General features: G+C 38.7%; 1 protein-coding gene across 7 annotated transcripts in view; it reads right to left on the bottom strand.

Moving 5' to 3' along the window:
• LOC131682485 (RB1-inducible coiled-coil protein 1) overlaps positions 1 to 23459 on the bottom strand; it is an 84597-nt gene that overhangs the window by 53170 nt on the left and 7968 nt on the right. For 6 of the 7 annotated variants that reach the window (XM_058963981.1, XM_058963984.1, XM_058963978.1 and 3 more), the window contains exons 2-10: positions 11730 to 12337; positions 11460 to 11668; positions 1924 to 2212; positions 1399 to 1864; positions 1044 to 1333; positions 799 to 985; positions 540 to 732; positions 243 to 474; positions 33 to 186 (exon numbers count right to left, since the gene is read on the bottom strand). In XM_058963981.1, the coding sequence (XP_058819964.1) occupies positions 33 to 186; positions 243 to 474; positions 540 to 732; positions 799 to 985; positions 1044 to 1333; positions 1399 to 1864; positions 1924 to 2212; positions 11460 to 11668; positions 11730 to 11797 (2088 nt within the window). In that variant the 5' untranslated portion in view covers positions 11798 to 12337. Of the gene's footprint in view, positions 1 to 32; positions 187 to 242; positions 475 to 539; positions 733 to 798; positions 986 to 1043; positions 1334 to 1398; positions 1865 to 1923; positions 2213 to 11459; positions 11669 to 11729; positions 12338 to 12650; positions 12676 to 23459 lie in introns of those variants that run through there. The other variant, XM_058963980.1, reaches the window with a different exon arrangement.

Genomic DNA, 23459 nt, shown 5'->3' with positions numbered 1-23459 from the left:
TTAGTAGTGGTAGTATTTTTGTTTGTTCGCACCTCTGTCAGTGTTTCTGCGCACGCCTTCATCACTGGTTCAGTTGACGTGGCCATACTGCAAGTTTCCACCTTCGGGCGAGATTTATGTCTACGATCTATCGGGCTTTGTCCCACTTTCTCAAACTCTTCGGTGTCGGTTTCCGATTCACATCCCCTGTAAATTTGATATGCAATTATTCCGAGATTACAACATTAGATTCACGGTCATACTTTTCATCTTCTTTCGGTGGCGGTTGTGCTGTATTAGCTAATTCTGAATCGTTATCGACATTAGCGGAAGGTACCACCGCTTCACCCTCTTTATCATCTGAACGAAGCTCTTGCAGGGCACTGGTTTTGCTCTGTATCGATCTAGATGAAAAGAAGTCTATCACAGAGTCTATGTTCGGTAGTTGGATTTTCTCCGTGAGCTCAGGCAGGAAACGGGAAAGCTCATGTAAATCTGCAAATGATAATTATGGTAAATAGTTGGTCATGTTAGCTACTGTATTGGAGAAATTGGACTACCTTGCTTGTTTAACCCCGGTAGACTAGAATCGAAAATTGGTGGGGCTTGAATAGCGTACGCAGGCGGCATGTCGTCCATACCAGGAAATAAGGTGCTCAGAAAGTGGCCCTCGAATTGCGAGGTGAAGTCGTGCCGTCGCATGACTTCCTCGTTGTGGATTGTCATGAGCCGGCATGCTAAATCGGAAGCCCACTGAAAACAAATATTGTTACGAATACATGGTTTAATTCAATCGCTTCGAAACTGACAAAAACTTACTCTTAGAAAAGAACTTGAAAACATTCTTCGACGAACCACTTCCGTCACGGCACTAACGTACATACAGGGAGCCATATGAATTTGCTCGATTATTCCCAAATGTTTCTGCAGACGCTTCAAGCAGGTGTGGTAGAACAACAAGCTGTTATCAATTTCATACACTTTGGTTTCAACGTGGATGATGTACCTGTATAAACAAATTTATGAAATATGTAACCCGATACTACATAAATGCAACAACCTACCGTAAACGATGAGATAGATTGATACCCAGTTCATCCTTTGCCTTGGCACAGCGACGCCGAATGTCACGTAAACGATTATGATTGTTTAGCATCACAACCAGCTGGCTGCGGTGTGATTCACAAAGATCTGGCAGGATAGACGTATCATTCAGCGTATTCGCCCGATTCTGATTTTGCTGGAATGACTGAGCCAGCTCGTTTTGATCTTGTACAACCTTTTTCGCGTCAAACATCAGTCGCTCTAGTCCACAGAGACGTTCTTCTAGGCCTTTGATTTCCTTCATGTCTTCCTATATAGTGAAAAGTAACGAAAATTAATTGAAACAATCAACTTGAACCACTCGATAAAGTTTACCCTTTGAGACAGCTCTACTGCTTTATCGATGCTTTCCTTGAGTGGCGTCATAGTGGCTTTTTCAAATTGTTCCATCCCGCGAAGGCATTCTTCTGCCATACGTTTCAAAGTTCGTTGCCCTTCAGAAGCAGATATCCAGTCTAGTACTGAAATACATTTCACCTTGTCTTTCTCAGACATTCCCGCTTCTTCAGTAGGTGCGTCTGCATTTAAATCTTGGGAGGCTTTTTCTTCAGTTGATGCAGCGAGTAATTTCTCTGCGAGTGCTGCAGTTTCGCTTCCAGCGCTGACACTATTTCGCTCATGATTACTCGCTGTTTTACTGCTCACGGTGGATGAGCTCGTGATGATATTACTAGCATCAGCGTAAACTTCGTCGAAAGTGCCGTACGGACGTGATTCTGCATTTTCCATTAACGTCGATAGAATGGGAATCTCAGACAGCTGCTTTAAGTCCTTGTCAAAGCTAAAATGATGGTGCTGATAAAATAAAATTCAAACGAGAACTAAATATAATCAAATTACTTGGACAAAATCTCCACATTTTCTGTGGAACGCTGCCGGTGTTCGTCGTACCGCCGGTAGAAATCGGCGACACGCTCTTGAAACTCGCTCACTACGTCCTCCATGTTGGCTACGACAGCTGCCCATCCCTGCTGTTGCAAGTGTTGCTCATGCACCAACGTTTCGCAGGTTTTAGCCTCTTCCTTGGCCATCTCACAAACCTGCTGGGCTAGCAGGGCCCGGGTCACAACCGTACCGTACGTAGCCGGTAACTCGAGGCACTTATCCACCTGCAGTTTCAAATCATTATCTACGAGGAAAAGTGTAACAGTTTCGATTAATGTGGTTTTTCATTAATAAAACGTGCACCGCACTAAGGTAGCAAATATAATAGCGTTTTCGTTTTTACCTGGTGCTACACCGGTGTAGAACAAAAAAAAAGAGAAAGACTGATTACACCCTAGTTTTAATAAATGTAGCACCGACTACATCGGTGTAGTGCACTATCAAAAACGAAAATACCATAAGCGATTTTGTAACATTTTCCCGAAAACTACTCCCCAGATAATAAAGATGCCGATGCTTCTTCCCCAAAAATTTATTTTATATGGACAAGCGACTCGAAGACGAAGCTTTTTGTAGAACGTTTCTGGAAAAAACACGATTTGCGATGTTAACTGCCATTCAAAAACTACTTAACCGATTTATGTCAAACTTTGCTTCTCTAATCTTCCGGCCATCACATCACATGGTTTGGTATATATGGTTCATAAATGAAGTCGCGTATTGACAGTTGAGGAAAAGCCATGAATTACCGAGAGAAAAACTAAAAATTTGAGACGTATGAGTGGAGCGGAGCTAATAAAACCAACAACAATTTTTAGACTTTTTCAGTAAGACATTGTTTATGAACGGACCCCAAACAAACAATATTCCATAGCGAATATCACATAACATCGATGGCATAGCAGTGGGATTAAGGCCAAGTTTCCCCTGGCTCGTGTAAAACTGAGAAGCAACATCAATTTCGACACAGAGAACAGACTTTCATCTCAAGCGTAAAAGTTGAATAAAAGGCACATCCAAAAGTAACTGAAATGTTACCACCAGAGGTGGTTCTGCCGTCATTCAGTTTAGTGCGTGAGTTTTACTGAATTTATATTCAAGTGATCGTTATAATTATGGGATATGCCAGTATAGTAAATGTTTGTTCAAATGACAAAACAGGTATTTTGAATTTGTTTGTTCAAAACTAGATGTCTGTTCTATGAGATTTAGGTGTAACAAAAACTTACTTTTTTTCTGATTATCAAACAAATCAATCATTAATATACACTAGAACAGGAATAATGACTGGCAGAATACATAGTTACAGGGAAATTAGTATTCGTGGACATTACGGTTATCAGCGCTCTTTGATTTAGTTAATAGTCGATTGATCCGCTTCAGACCTAGGGGCAAGGATGCAAAATGCCTACCTTTTCTGCGGCTGTATTTTTTCTGCCTACATTCTCATTTCTCTTTTGACGCTGCTGTCGTTCGCTATTGCAGGGCGCCCAATGCTGTACGGCAGTCTGTAAGCAAAGCAGTAACATGACAAAGAAATACTGCCCCCAGTACAGCCACCAGACGCGGGCGGTACAGCTTCTCTTTCCTTATTTTACACTTTTTAATATTTTTAATCTATTCAATATTTTCAATCAAAAACGACTACAATAAATGCGGTTCGTTTACGCCACGACCGGCATCATCGCTTTCGTGTGTGGGCCTCTCCCTTTGACTATGCAGAGAAAAATGTACAAAGCGTGAGAACAAACTTTACTACGCCACACTCTCACCGAGCAGTCGGAGTACAGCAGCAAAACAAAAATGTATTCTACTGCTCTACGGGAAAATGTACTCGGTATGGCTACCGTTCTGGCATGAGCTGTAGTGATGTGTCGCTGTAGCGGGCTGTACGGCTTGTGCAAATGTAAATATACCGAAAAAAATGTAGTTTGCCAGTACCTTTGGCATCCCTTCCTAGGGGACCCAAGAGGAGATCAGGAACAATGCAGAAGCGGAATCAATGCGAAATTTTAATTGCATCACTAACACGCGTTGATAGGAGCTTGATACATTGGACTAGACAAAATAGAGGACTTGACGTTACACACTTCGAGACAAACAGGCGCAAAATTTAGTCCCGAGGACCGGTGTTTACTTGGCACATAGTTGCTAATTCGTCCGATTTTGCAAATTTTAACTCGCGGGACGGCCCGAAATCCCTTAAGCTATAAGGTGCAGTCCTATGAACCCGCTAAAAAACTTTTTTGAAGCGCAATTGAGCCAGCCTTCAGAACTATCATTAGTTCGATTGTGACAATTCAGCATTGGATCATTATTTCAAAAGAGATTTACTAAGATCACAATACTTCGTTTCCGTAGTTCCAAAACAAGCAGCTCTGCCCGTTTGAATACTCCATGTAGAGGGCTCTAAGTAAGCGTATTGCTACGCATTTGCTTGCTGGCTGACAACAATGTTCGATTTTAATTTTAGTTTTAATTCATCGGCAAACAAATTTTCTTCACTTCCGGGACATCGAAAGATAGAAGATGTTTAGGTGTGTTCACAAGTAGTGTTTTTAATTTTAAGCTAGTGCCATGGTTCTGAACAGGGTTGCCACTATTTTTCAAACAAAACCTGGCAGTTCAGCTAAAAATGTCTGGCAAAATCTGACACTTGACAGCGACCTCAAAGTCATCGAAATTTGGCATACATTTTAGTTTTCATAGAATGTGCATCAATCGATTTTTGTAAAATTTGGGACATAATTACCCAAATTTCCAAAATGTGTATGTAGCAGCTTCTAAAACTTAAAAATCTGGCAAAATGAGAGTTTTGTCTTTTTGTCTGTAAGCTACCAAAACCTTTGCCTGTGCCAGATAAATCTGGCATAATGGCATCCCTGGTTCTGAAGAGAAGTCGAAAAGTAAATACCTAGACTAATTAAGACGAGTATGCTGCAAATTAAACTTAGCATCATCAGATTCCATTTTTTAAGCCACGCAAAAGGTAAACGTCTCCATGAGTTATCTAAAAAAATAACCCGTCGTCAACTGATCGAGACCACGCCTCTTTGTTGTCTTATTTTAGGTGGCATACAATAAAACACGATGGTTTTTAAAAGCGCACATAGAACATGAAAAAAACTCTTTTTGTATTAAAGTAAAAACTACATCTTTTTCAATTTTTATTCTGTGTTTCTGGGATTTTCCGGGAATTGATCGTATCATTTCCCGAATCACGATAAACTGAAGACTCCCGTGAAATGAAAACTCTAGTGTCTACTGCTGGTTTACCAATGTTGTTTAAACAGGTGTGGCAGATCACACGGTTTGCTAACGTTCGAAACCAAAAATACGTTAACAATCCAGAAGCATATCTGGTCGACGTCATAGCGTTCACACGATTCAATGAGAGCTGAACGAACGATATGACGAAAGCAAGTTGATTTATTCTGATATCACTAACATCAGTCAGGAGAGATTCATCTTATGGATGCTAAAGCGCCATCTTATCCATACCTGTATATACTACATTGCTGCTATACAGGTAACTAAATTGTGCCACGCTCACTGGAATTTCCTATAAAAAATAGACAATTGCGCAGAAAGGTAATGTAGGAAATCCCACAGAACAGTTTTTCTATACGGGATTTCCTATGCTGTAGAGCGGCGGTTAATAAGAATATGCATCTTTGAAAAAAAAAAAAAGGATGAGTCTACATTCTTTTCTAAAATAAGACAACAAAGAGGCGTGGTCCCGATCAGTTGACGACGGGTTATTTTTTTTAGATAACTCATGGAGACTTTTTGTGTGGCTTAAAAAATGGAATCTGATGATGCTAAGTTTAATTTGCAGCATACTGAAGGCATTTGAATGGCTTTTCTTGGATTCTTTTGAAAATTGTGGAAATTACGAGTATTTGCTTCCAGTTACTGTACAAAATTGTAGTTCGTGGTGAAGTGCATTTACGAATTTATTCATTTCAAATCTACGATAGAATGATTCAGATGCACCAGCGTGTTTGTATAGTGATAGAGATTCTATCACATTTGTCCGAAAGCCATTTACCCGAATAACATTTGCCCGAATGTCACTTAAACCCGAATGTCATTAACCCGTATGCCGCGTACACTCTTCAGAATGTCACGAAAAACCCCGAAATGCAAATTGAAAAATTGCATTTATTAAGCTGAAATACAATTTTTATTACATTTCTTAGTATAAGAAGAAATTAACACTAAAGTTATACCAGTCAAATAGTTAATTCAATCACCTGGAGTATGATTTAACTAGTGTTTCCAGTTTTAGTTCCCTCCGTGATTTTTTTTTCAGATCTTTTAGCTGTTGTTTCCGCTTGCAGTGTATGTAAAACGTCCGTACTAGCGGTTTTTCCCTTCGAGCTGCAGTTGCTTCAACACACCATAGAATGTAGGATTTCCACGGTTTAACAAACCGTTCCATTTATTGCGCCAGCCTTCCACATTATTGAAGGTCCTAGGAATCTTTTTCGGCACATTTTCGAAAACTCACCACAAAGTGGGGTGAAAGAGTGGTCATCGAGAAACCTTTTGGTTAGCTTATTTCCTACCAAAAATATAATTTCCACTAGTGTACAGCTGGATGTATTCTTTTTCAACATTGAACAACTCCGTCATTTTTCAGCCGATTTTCGCAAATAAACAAGTTTTTTAGGATATTGTATGCAATTTATTATAAGCAAGGTTTAGAATACAACGTTGATTAAATGACCGCCCCTATTTGAGACACACAAAGCAGCTCTTTTGCGGGCATTTTGCATGACAAGCATTTCGGGCTTAATCGCAGCAATTTCAGCTCATATATAAGCTTTGAGTTCGTCAAGGTTCTTAGGTTTGCTAGCACCGATCGCATTCGTTGAAAAAAATCGAGTAGACGATGGATGATCAATCGATTGCAAACATTGCGAACATTATTAGACAGTCCATGAGACTTTCTGATCTTCTAGTTATTTATTGTTTATCTTTTCTGGCGTAACGTGAGTGGGCAACTTCCGACAGAATCGTCGACTAGATCCAACAACAAAGGAGTGGGACCAATGCTGTAAAAATGTAGAATCGTATGGCGTTACATTGAAGTATCGATACTACGACTACAATTATATCGAAAGTATCAGTACTTGCTTTCGATGCCAGTATCGATTCTACGTATCGGGAGCCTTTGGACAACTTTACCTCAATTCTACGAATGCCATTGGAAAATGTTGATGAGGCAAGAAGTCCTTAAGGCAACTCCTTATTTGTTAATAAGTTGCATTCGGTGAGCTTTCGAATATTTTGCCTGATGACCAAGTTGTTTTAGTTTTCTGAAAAAAGCTTTCGTTTAGAAGCATTCGTGAAGGGCAGCACCGGGCATAATTCTTCTAGCAAAGTTAATAACAGCTGTCTCGAAATCCAATGTTATGTAGTGGAGGTCGAATTCACAGCGACGTTTACTAGCTATTTCTATAAGCGCACAGAATGCTGTATCATATCGAAGACTACATATTAAGAAGACTGATATCTCTTTCCTTCGCTCATACAAACGAGAAGCGACAGAGGTTACAGCACCTCTATTGGAGGAAGGTAAAAGTGTATATATGTGTTTGTGCATCACTATGGGAAGTACTACCTTTACCCGAAAGTGGCGTTGTTGTTACTGTCTCCAGATTCTCGACGGAGTTTCCAGTCTTCTTGATATGCAGTCTTCGATCATATGTACCTCATTCTTTTTCGGTAATAACATATACGCTAATGGACGACAAATTTCTTCGTCAACGCTTCCGCGGACGGTAAAGAGCTGCGCAAATCAACAACATAGATCTGTGCTGAATATTCCATCCATTATGCACATTGTTGCCTGTGGTAGTAGTTGCTATACCAGTTAAATGTTGCGTCGACGAAAAAATCAGAATAGCACCATAATCAGTCAATTTTGATTTTTGAAAAAACTTCTCCGTCCAATATTTTACTGTAACGTTCATCGATGTTTCAAATCATCACATTCCTGTAGTTCGCGACGTGGCCGACGTTGAATAATACGCCGTTGTTCATGTTTACTGATTGTTGACAGAACCTATAATCAGTTAGGCATAAGAAATTATATGGTTGTAGACCAGTTGCAATATGCTTTGAAAGACATTTGGCATAACGGTCGTTTCGAACGATGGTCAATGTTTACTGCCTATAATCGCAAATCAGTCCCATAAAGATAAAAATCCCTTAGAATATGCGATCATGGGCAGTTTATGGTACGAAAAAAACTTGTCACAATGTGCATTCATTTCGATTTCAGTACAGATTCATAGAAATGGTTGAAAGAAGGAATCAACCCATAATTTAGCATAAACCGGGCAAATGAGTGGATCACTCGTTTATTTGCGAGAGCTATGGGGTATAGATTTCAATAACTGCTCTTAGTCAAAAAAATAATCAACCCTTATTTTTAGTAAGCGTAAGTTTGCTTGTGAGAGCTATTTGGTATGCAGATTCAAAGAACTGCTCATGATTGAAAGAAGGAATCAACTCCTAAGTTTGAGTAAACCGGGAAAACAAGTGGATTACCAGTTTACTTGCGAGGGCTATTTGGTATACAAATTTTAATAACTGCTCAAGTTCGAAAGAAGAAATCAACTCTTATGTTTCTAGCAACCGACGATTGATGTTAATTCCGCGAACGAATATTGTTCCAGTCAATACCCAGAGTCGGTGACGGGAATGATGGGGAATGCATCAATGATTAAGACAAAGGTATGCTCAAAACTGTTTTCTAGGCGTCAAACTCCTTTTGAGATTTAGCTGGCGGTGGCTTAAGCGATGGAGATGACGATGATGATGTCGCTAATAATTTTCTTATTCTACGTAGTTTCCGAACTCACAATGGCGGTATTGGTATAGAGCATGATGATGATGGGTGCATGGTGATGTTTGATTTTTAATGGCACTGATATGAGCAACACGATGCGATATGCAATTCTTCGATTGCAAAACCCCGAAAAATAGATTCACTATCCGATATTTTATGAACTAACCAAAGCAACAAAAGCTGATAAAATGCCTACCGAACCATGCTAGCTTGTTGGACACCAGTATTTATATTTTCTTTTCCTTTTGTTGGAATTTAAACAATAGTAAATGGTCTTATAAGCAGCATGGATTTGATTTTATATTATGTTTGAGTAAATGCGGTATTCGGACTAATGGTATTCGGGCAAGTGGTCTATTCAGGTTTATGACGTTCGGGTAAATGGTCCATTCTGGTTAATGACATTTGGGTGAATGGTCCATTCGGGTAAATAGCTTTCGGGCAAACGACATTCGGGTAAATGACTTTCGGGTGGATGTGAACCATATTAGAACAAGGGAAAAGCAATTGGGATTGTTTGCAAACAAACCAGATTAGTGGTACATTTGGATTGAAAAACATGCGAAACCTCACAATAAACGAGTGCATAAAGGTAATAACGTATAATCAATAACGAAGAACTGCTCTTTTTATTCCTACTGCAAAGGACACGAGGATCACGAATTAATTAACCTTAATGTAATTTACCGGTACAGAAGACTCGGCCATGTAATATATTTTTTGAAAGAAAAACTGTGGTGTATTCCGAAGTAGGATGTCGACTGTATGCAGTTTTATCACATATGGAATGTTGTAAATACTGCTTACTGAACTTGAAAATAACACTTAACTGGACGTATCCACATTAGAGTGGGACATGGTTAAATGAAAAAATAAAATTTTGCTCCGAGTAACTTTTTAGGTCTTATTTAGCTCCTAGAACAACACTGCAAATTTTTAGCTTGATCGGTGAAACTATATTTTTGCGCCCACTGCTTAATGTTTACATGGGATTTTGTATGGGGAAATCATCTTTTGCAAAATAATTCTTCCAAGAGTCGCCCGTTACCTACTAAAAATAAATAGATGTCTGATTTTAATAAAAAATTTGTCTAGAAAACAAAGTCTAGAAGACCGCGAAACGTTTTGATGCTTGTGGAAAAAGTTATTAAGCAAAAACCGATTAATGCCCTGAATATTGATGAAAATTTTACTTTTCACAGCATCACTTATATACAATTTTTTTAACTTTCTCGTATTATGTACAAAAGAAGCCTCAATTTATCCCTCAACATTCTTGCGGAGTGGCCAAACAGTGTAGATAAATGATTTGGACACATTAAGAGAAGATCAAAACAAAATTTCGTATAATTGGAAAACCAACAACTGTGGTGCTAGAAAAAATGAATATTTTATCAATCGTCAGAGCATCAATTAGTTTTTGCTTAATAACTTTTTGCTCAAGCGTCAGATCGTTTCGTGGTTTTCGAGACTTTGTTTCTTTGTTAAATTTTCTATAAAAGCCAAATAACGATTTATTTTTAGGAAATAATGGGCGACTCCTGGAGGAATTATTTTTTGAAAGTTAATTTTTCCGTGCAAAATCCCAGCTTTAAACAGTGGGCGCAAAAATATAGTTTCAGGGATCGGGCTAAGAATTTGCACAGTTGTTCTAGGATCCAAATGGTACCTAAAAAGTTGTTCGGAACTGGAATCTAATTTTTGTCGCGCTCCAATCCACATACTACGTAAGTCCCGTCAATAACAAAATTCAATTTATAAATATATTATATTGGCATATTTCAACTATTTCGTAAATAACAGCGTAATATCAGGCCAAATGTAAGTAGTAAGCCGGATCCACGACTCATTCACACCCGATTTCAGTTAGCATTGTCCGAAACAATTTTAGCTCTAGAGCTGAGAGAAGAGATCTCCAAAAATCATATGGTAGTACAAACAAACAATGATCGAATCGACAACATATAATTGTTTTCATTTATTTTCCACATTGTGTAAATCAAATAATGTTCTACTATTTGTCGACGCCACTAGCCATATAATAAGTTGTTTCTCATTGAATTACTATTACATTATGAATCTTTTTAAAAACCGTAGATGAAAACTTGATATGTTGAAATAAACCATATTGTGAAGTGATGCTTCATCATTTTTATCATATGGAACTCTATACTCGAAGCTGAATGGTCTTGAAACAGCTCTAACTTATCATCTAGATTGTTACATTTGCTCACAGTTTCGAAATAAAAAAATAATTAATCCTTGAACCAGTTCTCGATAAACATGTGAAAAGGACATAATGCAAATGAGTGTCTCTCTGTGTTTACTTTCTCTTTCGATTATTATAGCGTCATTCTTTTCCCGAGTTCCGAAAAGTAGTAAAAATAATGGGATTCAGGTATCCCAGGAATAGCAAAATCCCGGAATTTCCGGGAAATAAATTCCCGAGTTTGAAGCTCTAGTATACAAATGATACATATATTCATAAAACAAGAGTTTGGCTATAACATCATTTTAGATGTTTAAAAGATGAGTGCATATCCTGCGTCATCATCCTCTACGTACCTATTGAAATGTTGAATACCCATCACCATTTTTTCTACTTTCCTACAAGTGACACGTAACTTACCAGCCTCTATACTAGGCCACGGTTGTGGCTGATTCTTAGCATCCAGCAAACTCGTACTGAACATGTAGATCGGATTAGTGTCCGTCCCGGCCGTATAGTTGCACACTCGGTTGTTGTCCAGCAACATCTCACCGCCACTAACGAGCAGCACAATACTGCTACTCGGTATACCATGATGTCGATCAATGGTTTCCTTTAGCGAACGGACACTGGAGGATACAAAAAAGATAGTTTCACTTTTTAATAAACTATCTTAATAATACGACTTACTTCTCAAGTGCTTTGCTCATCTCAAACGTCAGCATCCGTCCAATATCGACATGAAAAACGTACAACATCTTTGCAGTTCAGTTTTGTCTTTCGTTACAGTTCCGAAAGATGACACGATTCGGTCAATAGGCCTTCAACTAACAGAAACTACCACGAAACGTTTTGAGGCATTGAAGGCGTTTGCAACGCGATGGTTTCACGCAGATGGTGCTCGTTGAAGTTGTTGTTACGCCGTTCCCAGATAGAATACAGTCGCGTGCATTTATTTCTACAAGACGTTGTAGCTAGACAGGATGCCACTGGGCCACCTCTTGAGGCCTTAATGTAGAATGAGGTTAAAACGCGATGACCACTTATCTTCCATCCGGTGAATAGCACTAGTGAGTAATGGTAGCGGTGAAGAAAAGGGGAACGACGAAACTGCCTGTATCTATTCCTCTTTCTATTTTTGTTGTCGGCGGTAATCCCTAAATTTTCTACCTCTCACTTTCTGCTGCTATAGGCTGTACATTATCACTATCTGTACAAAGCAGCCATGGAGAAGCACACGAATGTGTTTGTATATTTGCAGTTTTCGTCCCCTACATATATTGGTGCTTTTTTGGTACCTGTAAAAAAGAAACAAACTACATTACTCACTACTGTAGTAGCTGTCATATAGTGCAAAGTACAATGTTGTACTTTGTCTTAATACCAAAATCAATATGCATAGCCACCGAACTATTTCCAACAAATAGACCCATAATAACATCGAACGATCCGCTTCTGTACAACGTATAGCGAAGAAGCATGATTTCAAAACATCCCGGCCCAATTAAAACTGAACAATACCGGACATAGGATATCACGTTTATCAGCTTTACCTTCAAGTAAATAGAGACACGTATAGTCTCCATTCCACGAACAAAACTCCAGACTCACCGTTAATTGTCGTTCGATACTATTTCCTGTAAGAAGTTCACACGGCTAGCCGGCTTGCCAACTTCTAAGACGTCAATCACCTCCGCTGACTGCGCGGGTTGTTGTTCATCATGATGATGTTGATGATGATACCATTCAGCCTCGCTAGCAGACAACAAAAATCATATGCTTCACACGCGCAAGATTTTTGTTTTTCCATGTATTCTCACACGCAGTGCAACGGTGTAGGAAGATGAGGTAAGGTAGGTTTGCTCATAACTCACAAAACGCACTCCGGCGTTTTGTCTTCCTTTGTTCAAACTCACTGGAGCAGGTACAACTGAACGATTACCGGCGGTGCATCGTAATGGCAAAGGATAAAAAATAACTACAAAACGGACTATTTATCGCCAAGGGTCTCACCAATGCATACGCGCTAGATGCACCCGTACACGAGTATGTACGTACACACCTAACTTGCACTAATCTGATTCCTTGCAATACGGTAATCAAATGAAGCACACACCACGATAGATTGAGACCGAAGAGTCTATTTATGGTAGAACTGATAAGCGTTTTATCGCTGACCCATATGTTTGATTCATGCTTCTTTTCAACGGGTAGACGGGGTAGAACATAACACCGGTGCGTGGAACGAGTGCTTTCAAGGACTACTGAAACCATTTCCTTATTTCTGTACTATTGCTTGTTATTAATTGCCATAAGCGGGTCTAGTCTTTTTAATATACGAGGGAGCAAGACTAATTGTTGTAATATAATTTCTTAATTATAGTGTCAAGACAGAATCGTGTATTATCTCACCTAATCATGGATAACAGGGTTTCCAAGTTGGTCAATTCTAATACAAGCGAATCCGTGTTCTACTAACTAGTGCGAGTATGATTTTTTCAAATATCCTTCGTTTTAGCGTCATTTATCGTAGAAAAAGCTTATGAACCTTAGTGATTTTTTTTTTCGAGGGTTGTCCTACTGGAGCTGTAGAGCTAGGTTCTCGGAAGGGCTCCCCGTCAAAATCACATACTACAATTGCAGACGCGATGGCTTCCACTAAAACACTGCTTTAGGCTAATTGAAGCGGGTCGTGTAGACCGGTACAGTTCAGGTATGTGCGGGCGTAGAGACTTCGCGATCGTGTGTATCATCACGAGGGGCTCGAGCATTTGTCCGTTAACGTGCTCGATCACATGTGCGTTTGTATGTCGCGTCTGCTAACGTGTATGTTACTTCGTGCATAAATTCTATTTTAAAACCGTGTGCCTTTCGCATATTCGCGTGTGTTCTAGAAGGATCGCGCGCGGACCGTGAATCTGATACTTATTTTTTCGTCAACGGATCAGATTCTAGAAGTGGGTTCTTCCATATCACTAGAGTTCCGAGTCATGTCGCAGTAGAACGTGTGGTCTAGTGGATATGAGCATTATTTTTTGATTAGTCCAACTGGATGTATGGACCTATGTTGGTAGAATGAAGAGCAAAGATTTCCGGACGTGACCGATTCATGATCTCGCGCGTTTGCAGGTTCGCGTTTGAGACCGCGTTTGTAACTTCGTATGTACTAAAACGTTCACATAATTACCGAAGTGTTATCAAGTATGCGCGATCGCGGGCATAGGTATGTGTGGATGATCGCGAAGGGCTTAAGCGTTCGTATGTCGACGTGTTTGTCGCGTGTGCTCGCGTGTATGTGACTTCGCTTGTTAAATTCGATTTTGAAACCCTGCGGCCATTAACATATTCGCGGACCGTCATTCATTTAGTTTTCGGTGTACGGATCACATTCTGATAGGGAGTGAGTTACCCCATATCACTAGAGTTCAGGGTTGTTAATCGATAATTAATCGTCATCGTCGATAACGTTAACCACCCGTCAACGTCATCGGAAACTCCGTTAACGATAATGTATCGTCGCCTTCATCGTCATCGTCGATAATTGTATCGTCGTTTTCATCGTCATCGTCAGTTCATCGGTTATCGCGATACATTTTGCGTTACTTTCCCGTTTATTGGGGTTGAAGTTGATGCGGTTAACTTTCAATTGTTTAGAATTAAATAACTATTGAAGGACACGTTGTTGGCAGTTGAAAATCAATAGTTTTGGAAATTTTCTATGCACAGGGGGGGGGGGGGGGGGGGTCCGACGATATGTCAAAATGGAGTTTTTTGTCAACTTTTCGGGAGAGTTTTATAATGAAGGGAAAGTTATTGGCAGTTGACAATCAATAGTTTTGGACATTTTCAATACACAGGGGGTTCGACGATGTGTCAAAATGGATTTTTTCAACTATTGAGGAAAGTTTGTTATATTGAAGAAGTTATTGGTAAGTGAAAATCAATAGTTTTGGGCATTTTCAATGTACCGTCGGTGCATCAAAATAGATTTTTTTTTAACTTTTCGCGAACTTTTTATATTCAAGGGAAATCGATAGTTTTAGACATTTTCAATTCACACCAGGATCCAAATTGGCAAAAAGGTGAAAGAAATTCTTTGAACCACGAAAAACATTTTTAGTTATAGTGTCTTCAGCAAAGTTTATTTATATTTTTTGCATTTAAAAAGTATTAGTTGGGTGATTAATTCCTCTAAAGCTGAGAAGAAAGTTTTTGCTTATGTTTATGAAAATAAAAAAAAACTTTCTTTGGCAAAGTTGTTGAGAATATCTTAAGTATTAACTTCGCTGAAGAGACTATGTGTCTATCTGTCGATTTTAATTTACATTTGTGGAGATTTTTTTGATATACCCCTGAAAATTGTTTTTTTTTCAAAATACTTTTCCTGGTAATTTTGTAGAATTTCAAAATGTTCCAAGATGTTGCTCAGCATAAGAAAATACAGAATTTTTATAATGTAAGTTTATTTGTATCTCTTACAACTTAGAAGTTATCGAATGTTTTAGTGCCCAAAAAGCAATATTTTGGTATGGAAGCCGCATGGAATATTTTAACTGCTCCGGTTTATTAAAAAGAAAGAAAAAAAATATGTTAGTCCAGGTGTTTGCGTTTCGACTTCGTCTCTTCAGAACCAGCAAAAATATGTGCCGATTTCGTCAATGCCATCGTTTTATCAGCCTATAATTCGCCAAGGGGCTGATAAAAACGGGTCTTCACTGTATTCAAAAAACGAATAAAACTCTATTCTGAGGCAGTACATAGATTACACTACAAATTTAAGGGTAAAAGAAGGAAGCATGAAGCATCTTGCTACATAGTGGAGCGAAGAAACGGAGGAGGGGGCTAAAAGCTTCTTAACTAGAAAAGGAAATCAAACATTGGAAATATGTATATTCTCCTTTTCAAAATCCGAACTCTTCTGGTTTAAATCAAAATTATAATAAAATCTGTTAATCACCACACGACTTAAATGTGTAGTGTAATTTGTGAATGGCCTAATAATAGTGGTTTAGTAGTTTTTTCAATATATGTTTTTGCGTGCTAAAAATTACTAATCGCACAATAGCTCAAAATTTGTTTTCTTCATGGTCAAAACAATTTTGATCACCTTTTTGCCGCTTGGAAACACTGTGCACCTGGGACTCTTCTGTGCACCAACTTACTCGAAAAGTTGAAAAAATTCAATTTTGACTCATCATCGGACCCTTCTGCGTATTGAAATGTCCAAAATTATTGATTTTCAATTGCCAACAACTTTCCCTTCAACATAATACATTTTCCCGAAAAGTTGAAATAATTTCATTTTGACGCATCGTCAGACCCCGCTGTGCATAGAAAATGTCCAAAACTATTGATTTTCAACTGCCAACAACATGTCCTTCAATAGGTATTTATTTCTAAACAATTGAAAGTTAACCGCATCAACTTCAACTCCAATAAACTAGAAAGTAACGCAAAATGTATCGCGATAACCGATGAACCGACGATGACGATGAAAGCGACGATACAATTATCGACGATGGCGATGAAGGCGACGATACGTTATCGTTAACGGAATTTCCGATGACGATACATTATCGTTAACGAGTAACGTCGATAAATTATCGTGAAAAATGTATCGCATTAACAACCCTGCTAGAGTTCCCGTTATGTCGCCATGGAACGTTTTGTCTAGTGGATATGGGAGTTATTTTTTCTTAATTTTTCCATTTTGTTTTTTTTTATTAATTAATATGGACCTAGACTGTTGGTACCGAGGATAGAGACTTCCGGACGATGCCGACTCATGATGGCGCGAGCGCGGGAGTTTGAATGTTGACGCTTGAGATCGCGTTGGTAAGTTTATGTGTGATTAGACGTTCACCTTATCACCGGGGTGTAATCATGTTTGCGAGTTCGTGGGCGTAGGTTGCTTGGAAAATCGCGAGGGGCTCTAACGTTTGGGAGCGGGCCATTTGGCATAAAGTCATTTGGCATAAGATCATTTGGCATAATGGACAATTAGCATAACGGCTATTTGGCATAATGGTCACTTGGCATAATGGACATTTGGCATAATGGTTATTTGGCATAATGGTCATTTGGCATAATTTTGAGAATTGATTACACTGAAGGTCATTTGGCATAACGGACATTTGGCATAATGGACAATTGACATAATGGACATTTGGCATAATGGACATTTGGCATAGTTTTGCTAAGCGATCTCACTGAAAGTCATTTGGCATAGCATACGAATGTGTGTTATCATTTGTGGATTTCGTCACGTTTCTCAAACGATGATTTATTGAATGAACTTACATATAGCACTTCGGGCGAAGCAAGTGCAATGTGGCTTTGCCGCACAACCGAGACCAAGGATCCGAAGCGGCGCAAAGCCGCTGAGGATCCGCTGGACGAGGTGGCCGCATCCGCCGTCGGAAGCGGCGGCCCCTCGCAAGCAAACCTGTGATCCACTCGTTTGCCCGGATAACTCCAACATAGGGGCTATAAATTAGTTTAAGTCCGACGGAGCGACAGCGATGTCGGACAGCACGCGACTTGAAGCGATGTGGCGTAGCCGCACTAGTCGTAAATGTTGTTCAATTAATTGGTAAAGAATAATCTAATTAATTTTAATTCAAGTTCAATTTAAGTACTATTGGTAAACCAACTTATTTAAAGTCATTTGAATATTTAGGTAGTTGCCGTTATGCTCAAACATGTGATCAACATGTCAGCTGCTAACAACTGCATAACTAACTTTCCCTCGAACGATGAACGTTATTGTCAACATGCAATCAAAATACATAATATATACAAGAAAGGATATACTCAAAAAACATCCTGGTAATGAATAACTTTATCACTACATATACCTATGCCAAACGACCGTTATGCTAAATTACTGTTCTCCTTAACATAAAAATATGTGTACGGAGACCTTCAGCAGTAGCACGGTTTAAATTTATGGCGAATTACCTGCCCTCTCGAACAGTTTTAAATTATGTGTTTCCCCTGTAATTGAAAAAATGGCAAATGACCTCCAGTGTGATCACTTCTCAAAATTATGCCAAATGTCCGATACAGTAATGTTTCGATTATATCACTATGCGTTTATATCAATACTCGTTTATATCACCCTCGATTATATCACGGTTTTGCTTCGATTATATCACGCTTTTTGAAAAATAGAAAAAGCATACTACATTTTGATCCAGTTAAGCCAAATGTTGTGTCCTGGCACTTTTGATATATTTTTACAATGAATTTGATTATTTACATGTAGGGTAATGAGCCTATTAGTGGGTTTCGGACTATTTCGTTAAGGGTTTATGTATGACGAGGTCGGTCAAGAAGTCGAACTTTTTGTTCTTTCATCTTAAAGTATAAATTCTTAAGAAAGTATCTCAAATTTTTATAGAGGTCTAAGCAGTAAAAGCAAAGTTATAGCACTGTTCAGTGGGCGGAGGGCGTGGCGAAAAACTTTAAACGTGAATAATCTCGAAATCATGTTTTACCAAAAACGTTGTTGTAATCACTATTGTCGAAATATCTTTCGACCGATTCCAATTTTTGTTCGAAATTCTTCGTAACTCATTTGCCGTATCCTAAAGCGGGTGCCTGGCGTACCGGATAAAAAATTCGACTTCTTTTTTATTCGCTTAATTGTTAGTTATCCGCAGGAAAATCTAACAACATAATGAGTAAAACAAAATACGCAAAATATGGTAGGTATGCCGAGATATGCATTTTCTCTTGAATTGATGTGAATACTTTTCTTTTGGAAATATAACAACAAGAATTGGAGATGGAACTATTTTTATGAATGTTGATATAACAAGGAATGAATCGTAGTCTCTTCGAATACATTGATTTTAATAGTCAAGATATTTGGCAAAAACTTTATCGTGCCAGATTCCTTCAAGTTTAGTTTTGGGTAGTTCAACAATTTTAAGAAAAGGTACTGGATACGTAAAATGAAGTTGTGTGGGGAAAAATATCCGCTGATGCCATACCATTTAACTCAATGCGTTGAACAAAGATGGCAGACGCTGCTGTAACCAACGGCTTCAAATAGGTAGTGTGATAATGGAAGCATGTCCAAAATAGGCTCATTACCCTACTGTGATTAATTCTTTTTGACTAACTTTAACTTTTATGGCTTTTTGTTTATAGAAATGCATGGGTTAATGCTTAAATGTATTTTTTTGTTTTGTTTTGAATATATCACGCTTCAAATATATCACGCTAAAATACAGAACAACCGTGATATAATCGAATCATTACTGCGTTGCGTTGCGTTGCGTAAGCACGGTATACTTCGTAGATTGCAGACTGATGACTCTCATTTCCAGCCAGACTACTTGAGGAGCATTGTTTGGGAATAACAATTGATCCAGTCCAAGCGAGAATTTCGCCTGAGAGCCACCATTGCGGGCCACGACCATCTTTACCGTAACTTGGGATGAGAAAGGAAGTGTTGATGTGGTACTTACTTAACGGAAGGCCCCGACTCAGTGACACTCCCATAAGTACCACGGATTGGGTAGTGGGTGGGTTGTTAGTCAGGATTCGCTTCAAGCAAGCGATGCGACTGAGAATATACTTTCGTGCATAAGATGTTTGAATAGTTTATTGACTGAAGGATACGTAAATGTTCTAGGCGTTTAAACTCTGGGTAATCGTCTATCGAAATTTTTTCATCGAAAACAACTTGAACTCCGAACAGCCGGCTGTCGGGAGTGTTGTCGACAATGTAAAATGGACCGCAAACAATGAGTTTAAAAGTGGTATTGTGGAACATTCATAAATTATGTCACGCAAAGATTACCCAACACTAACTAAGTCTCTGTCATATTACCACGTTATTTTTATCCTTGGTCTAATACGAATCAAATGATTTTAGTTTTTCCTTCATTTTGTAGTAGCACATTAATGCCGCTACTTGCAAAAGTGTTCATGTTCCATGGAATTTCCTATATACATGGCGCAATCGTGCGTAAAACGGCCGATTGCGTCAAAGCACATGACGTGCTTCCCTCCCATTCATGTCATAATTAGTCATATCTCTTCCTCCTAATAGCGTGGCAGAATTTATAAATCGTCCTTAAGCATATTGTGATCCCGTAACTTGAAATTTTCCACCTCGTTCGAGTAAATGCTGCGTTCCTAAACGATATTAATGATGCACGAATCAAACACCCCCCGTTTCCAAATAGTACGTACTTATTCTCAGCTCAGTATAATTAACTGATGAGTTAATGGACTAAAAGTAAACCATTATATATGACTATAAAAATTTGTTTTTTATGTTGAAATGATTGCCGCAAATTGGTAATTGGATTTGAATTGATCTTGCGAATTGTCAATTCTCCATCCTCAACATAATTCAAAAGTCATACACTCAGACAAGACCATGCGTATTTCCTACACGCATTAAAGACCCAGTGGATTCGTTACCTAGTTGGTCAAATAAACACTAAACAAACAAATAACTTAGTTTGCTCAGTCTAAAGAAATGTCAGCTCGATTAGCATCAACCGGCGGATACGTGTTCCCTTACAATGCCATCAAATGAAAGTACATTTAAAATTACATACGACAAAATACGTGCAATTCAGAATATAACGAAATGAAGATTGCTTAATGATTTGCATTTAAAAAAGACCGGAAAAATTAGTTGCATAACCAAGGTGGTTCATTTTCAAAGATAGCACTGCTGATGAATCACTTTATAAAAATAGGTGATAAGGGACGCGGACGAAAATAGCTGACCACCGCCGTGATATAATCGAATCATTACTGTATGTCAAAAGTCCGTTATGCCTAATGACCGTTATGCCAAATGTCCGTTATGCCAAATGATCTTCAATGTGATCAATTCTCAAAATTATGCCAAATTTACGTTATGCCAAATGACCTTCAGTGTAATCAATTCTCAAAATTATGCCAAATGACCATTATGCCAAATAACCTTGTGCCAAATGATCTTATGCCAAATGACTATGCCAATTAACCCAGACCCCCAACGTTTGTACGCTGACGTGATTTTGTAACATATTTGCGTGTGTATGGTCGCGCGAACCGTGAGTCTGATATCAAATTTTCGATGTGCGGTTATAATTCTGGCAGAGAGTGGTTCCCGGTCATGCAGCCATGAGACGTGTTGTCTAGTAGGTATGAGCGTATATTGATCCAGCTAAAGACATGGACCTAGGCTTCCAGGATCAAGGATAAACTTCCGGACGTGACCGTTTCGTAATCGCGTGCGGAGGGCATTTTTGTAGGTTCCCGCTTGAAACCGCGTTTGAGAAAGTGAGATTATTAAGACGTTCACTATCACCATCATTGCTGACCTAGCTGAAAGCGGATGTAGAATGGGAGTATAGGACTCGAAAAGAAGAAATAAAAGCCAACATATGAGAGACGTAATAGATTAGACAGGTACAAGATACAGCCGAAGTTATGGTCATCACATGTAAGATCTATTAGTATTTCAGACCATTAGTAGGGTTGAATAGCCAACCACCACACATAGCACATCCTTTCTCAATTATCTATTTGTTACTGGTTCATTTTTGGTTATGAGCGGGTAAATAGAGGAAAGGTATAGAACAGAAAAAGGCTCATATCAGCTCTCCTCGATACACCACTATCGAGGCGTATTGTAATCAACATCTTGAAGCGGGCTTCTTATATAAATCAAATCCTGAGTAGTCATAATGATTGGTGGATTATTAACATGTGAACTAATTAGCCTCTAGTAGTAGAACTTGGTGCAACTAGAAACTAAAAAGAGCGAAAGTCGCTATTGAACTCTATTGAATCCATTGTGGCGTGATGATGTTTGCAATACCGTCAATCCCATCAACCTGCTAGAGGGGATATTCTTAAACTAATGTATTTCGCAAAAAAATTATCTCCATTTTTAAGCTACGGGTCATACAAGTGTTATTTTTAACATATTGCACGTGGGCAGCCCCACGTTTCTGATGTTATGAAACTGGACATAAAAAAAGCCACATTTTGTTTTTCAATAAACATTCCACTTCGCTAACAGAAGATTTTGAAATCAATCAATATTGAACGGGCAAAACCACTTCAGATAATTTAGAATCAGGATTCTTTATTTTCGAGCCTCGCGTTTCTTGCTGTAGGATAAAAAATAACAATTCTTTTGTTGGTCGAGTGTATGGCGCTGCGATTCATAATCTAACTTTGTGTTTTAATCTACCTAGCGGTGCAATTGTGCCTTTCTCAAACATGAACACGAGAATGTTTCCGTTGTTTATATTCATTAAAGGTTTCAAATGCATATATTGCATTTTATTATTATACATGACATGACAAATATACAAGAAAAGAAATCATTATTCGAGTTCTAAAATTTTGTAAAAGAAAAAACAGACACGGTAATATTGAACTGAAAAAAGGTGCAAAATCGGCAAAGTCCCAAAAAGTCGATCTTCATAAAATTTTTTTTTTGTTATAACATAAAATCTCGATTCGATTTCTAAAATTTCATGGGGTCCACCCTTTGAAAAAAAATTTTGAGTTCCGGCTTATATGGGAATTTCATATGTGACCGGACGGTTCAGTGTATATTTCCGGAACCATATAAGCGATCCGTACGAAATTTCATGGAAATTTTATCTGTGGGTATATTATAGCTATCATTTGGAAGTTTGTGAAAATCGGCCCAACCATTTCCGAGAAACTGATATGAGTTTGCTAGTTTTGAAAGATGGCCGCTTTTCCCGGGCACTTCCGGAACCATTTATGGTGGTCAATGCAGTCAATGAAAGTTTGTTTGGCCGTCGGTGACCTAGAACTGCAAATTTAAGTTATTTGAGACATTTTAGCGAAATTTTTAACTTTTTTGCTTTCATCGGAGTTTCGGTTTGAATCACAATTTGCTATGTGATCGCACGCCACAATCCGTAACCGGAAGTCGGATCGGGATAAAATTTAATAGCCATTTATGGGGACGCAACATCTTTCATTTGAGACTAAGTTTGGTTGGTTCGGTCTAGCCATCTCCGAGAAACCGATGTAATTTCTGAATTTGGATACTTCCGCCGAGGCTTCCGGAACCGATGATGGTGGTCAATGTGACCAAAGAGACTTTGAATGGCTGTTAGTGACCTAGTACTACAAATCGAAGTAGTTGTAGTCACATTTTGGAAAAATTTTCACCATTATACATTCATTGCAGAATTTATTAAATTCGACATGTTCTGCGTGATCGTACTCATCACCCTGTAATTCCGGAACCGGAAATCGGATCCATAAGAAATTCAATAGCAGCCTATGGGAACGTTGAACATTTCATTTGGGACTAAGTTTGTGAAAATCGGTTCAGCCATCTCTGAGAAAAGTGAGTGAGATTGTGTTCGCGTACACACACAGACGCACATACACACCCACATACATACACAC

The sequence above is a fragment of the Topomyia yanbarensis genome, chromosome 2 (assembly GCF_030247195.1).
Source record: "Topomyia yanbarensis strain Yona2022 chromosome 2, ASM3024719v1, whole genome shotgun sequence".
NCBI classification, from domain to species: Eukaryota; Metazoa; Arthropoda; class Insecta; order Diptera; family Culicidae; genus Topomyia; species Topomyia yanbarensis.
Note: the sequence above shows the minus strand (reverse complement) of the source record. Positions and strands in the feature narration are given on the sequence as shown.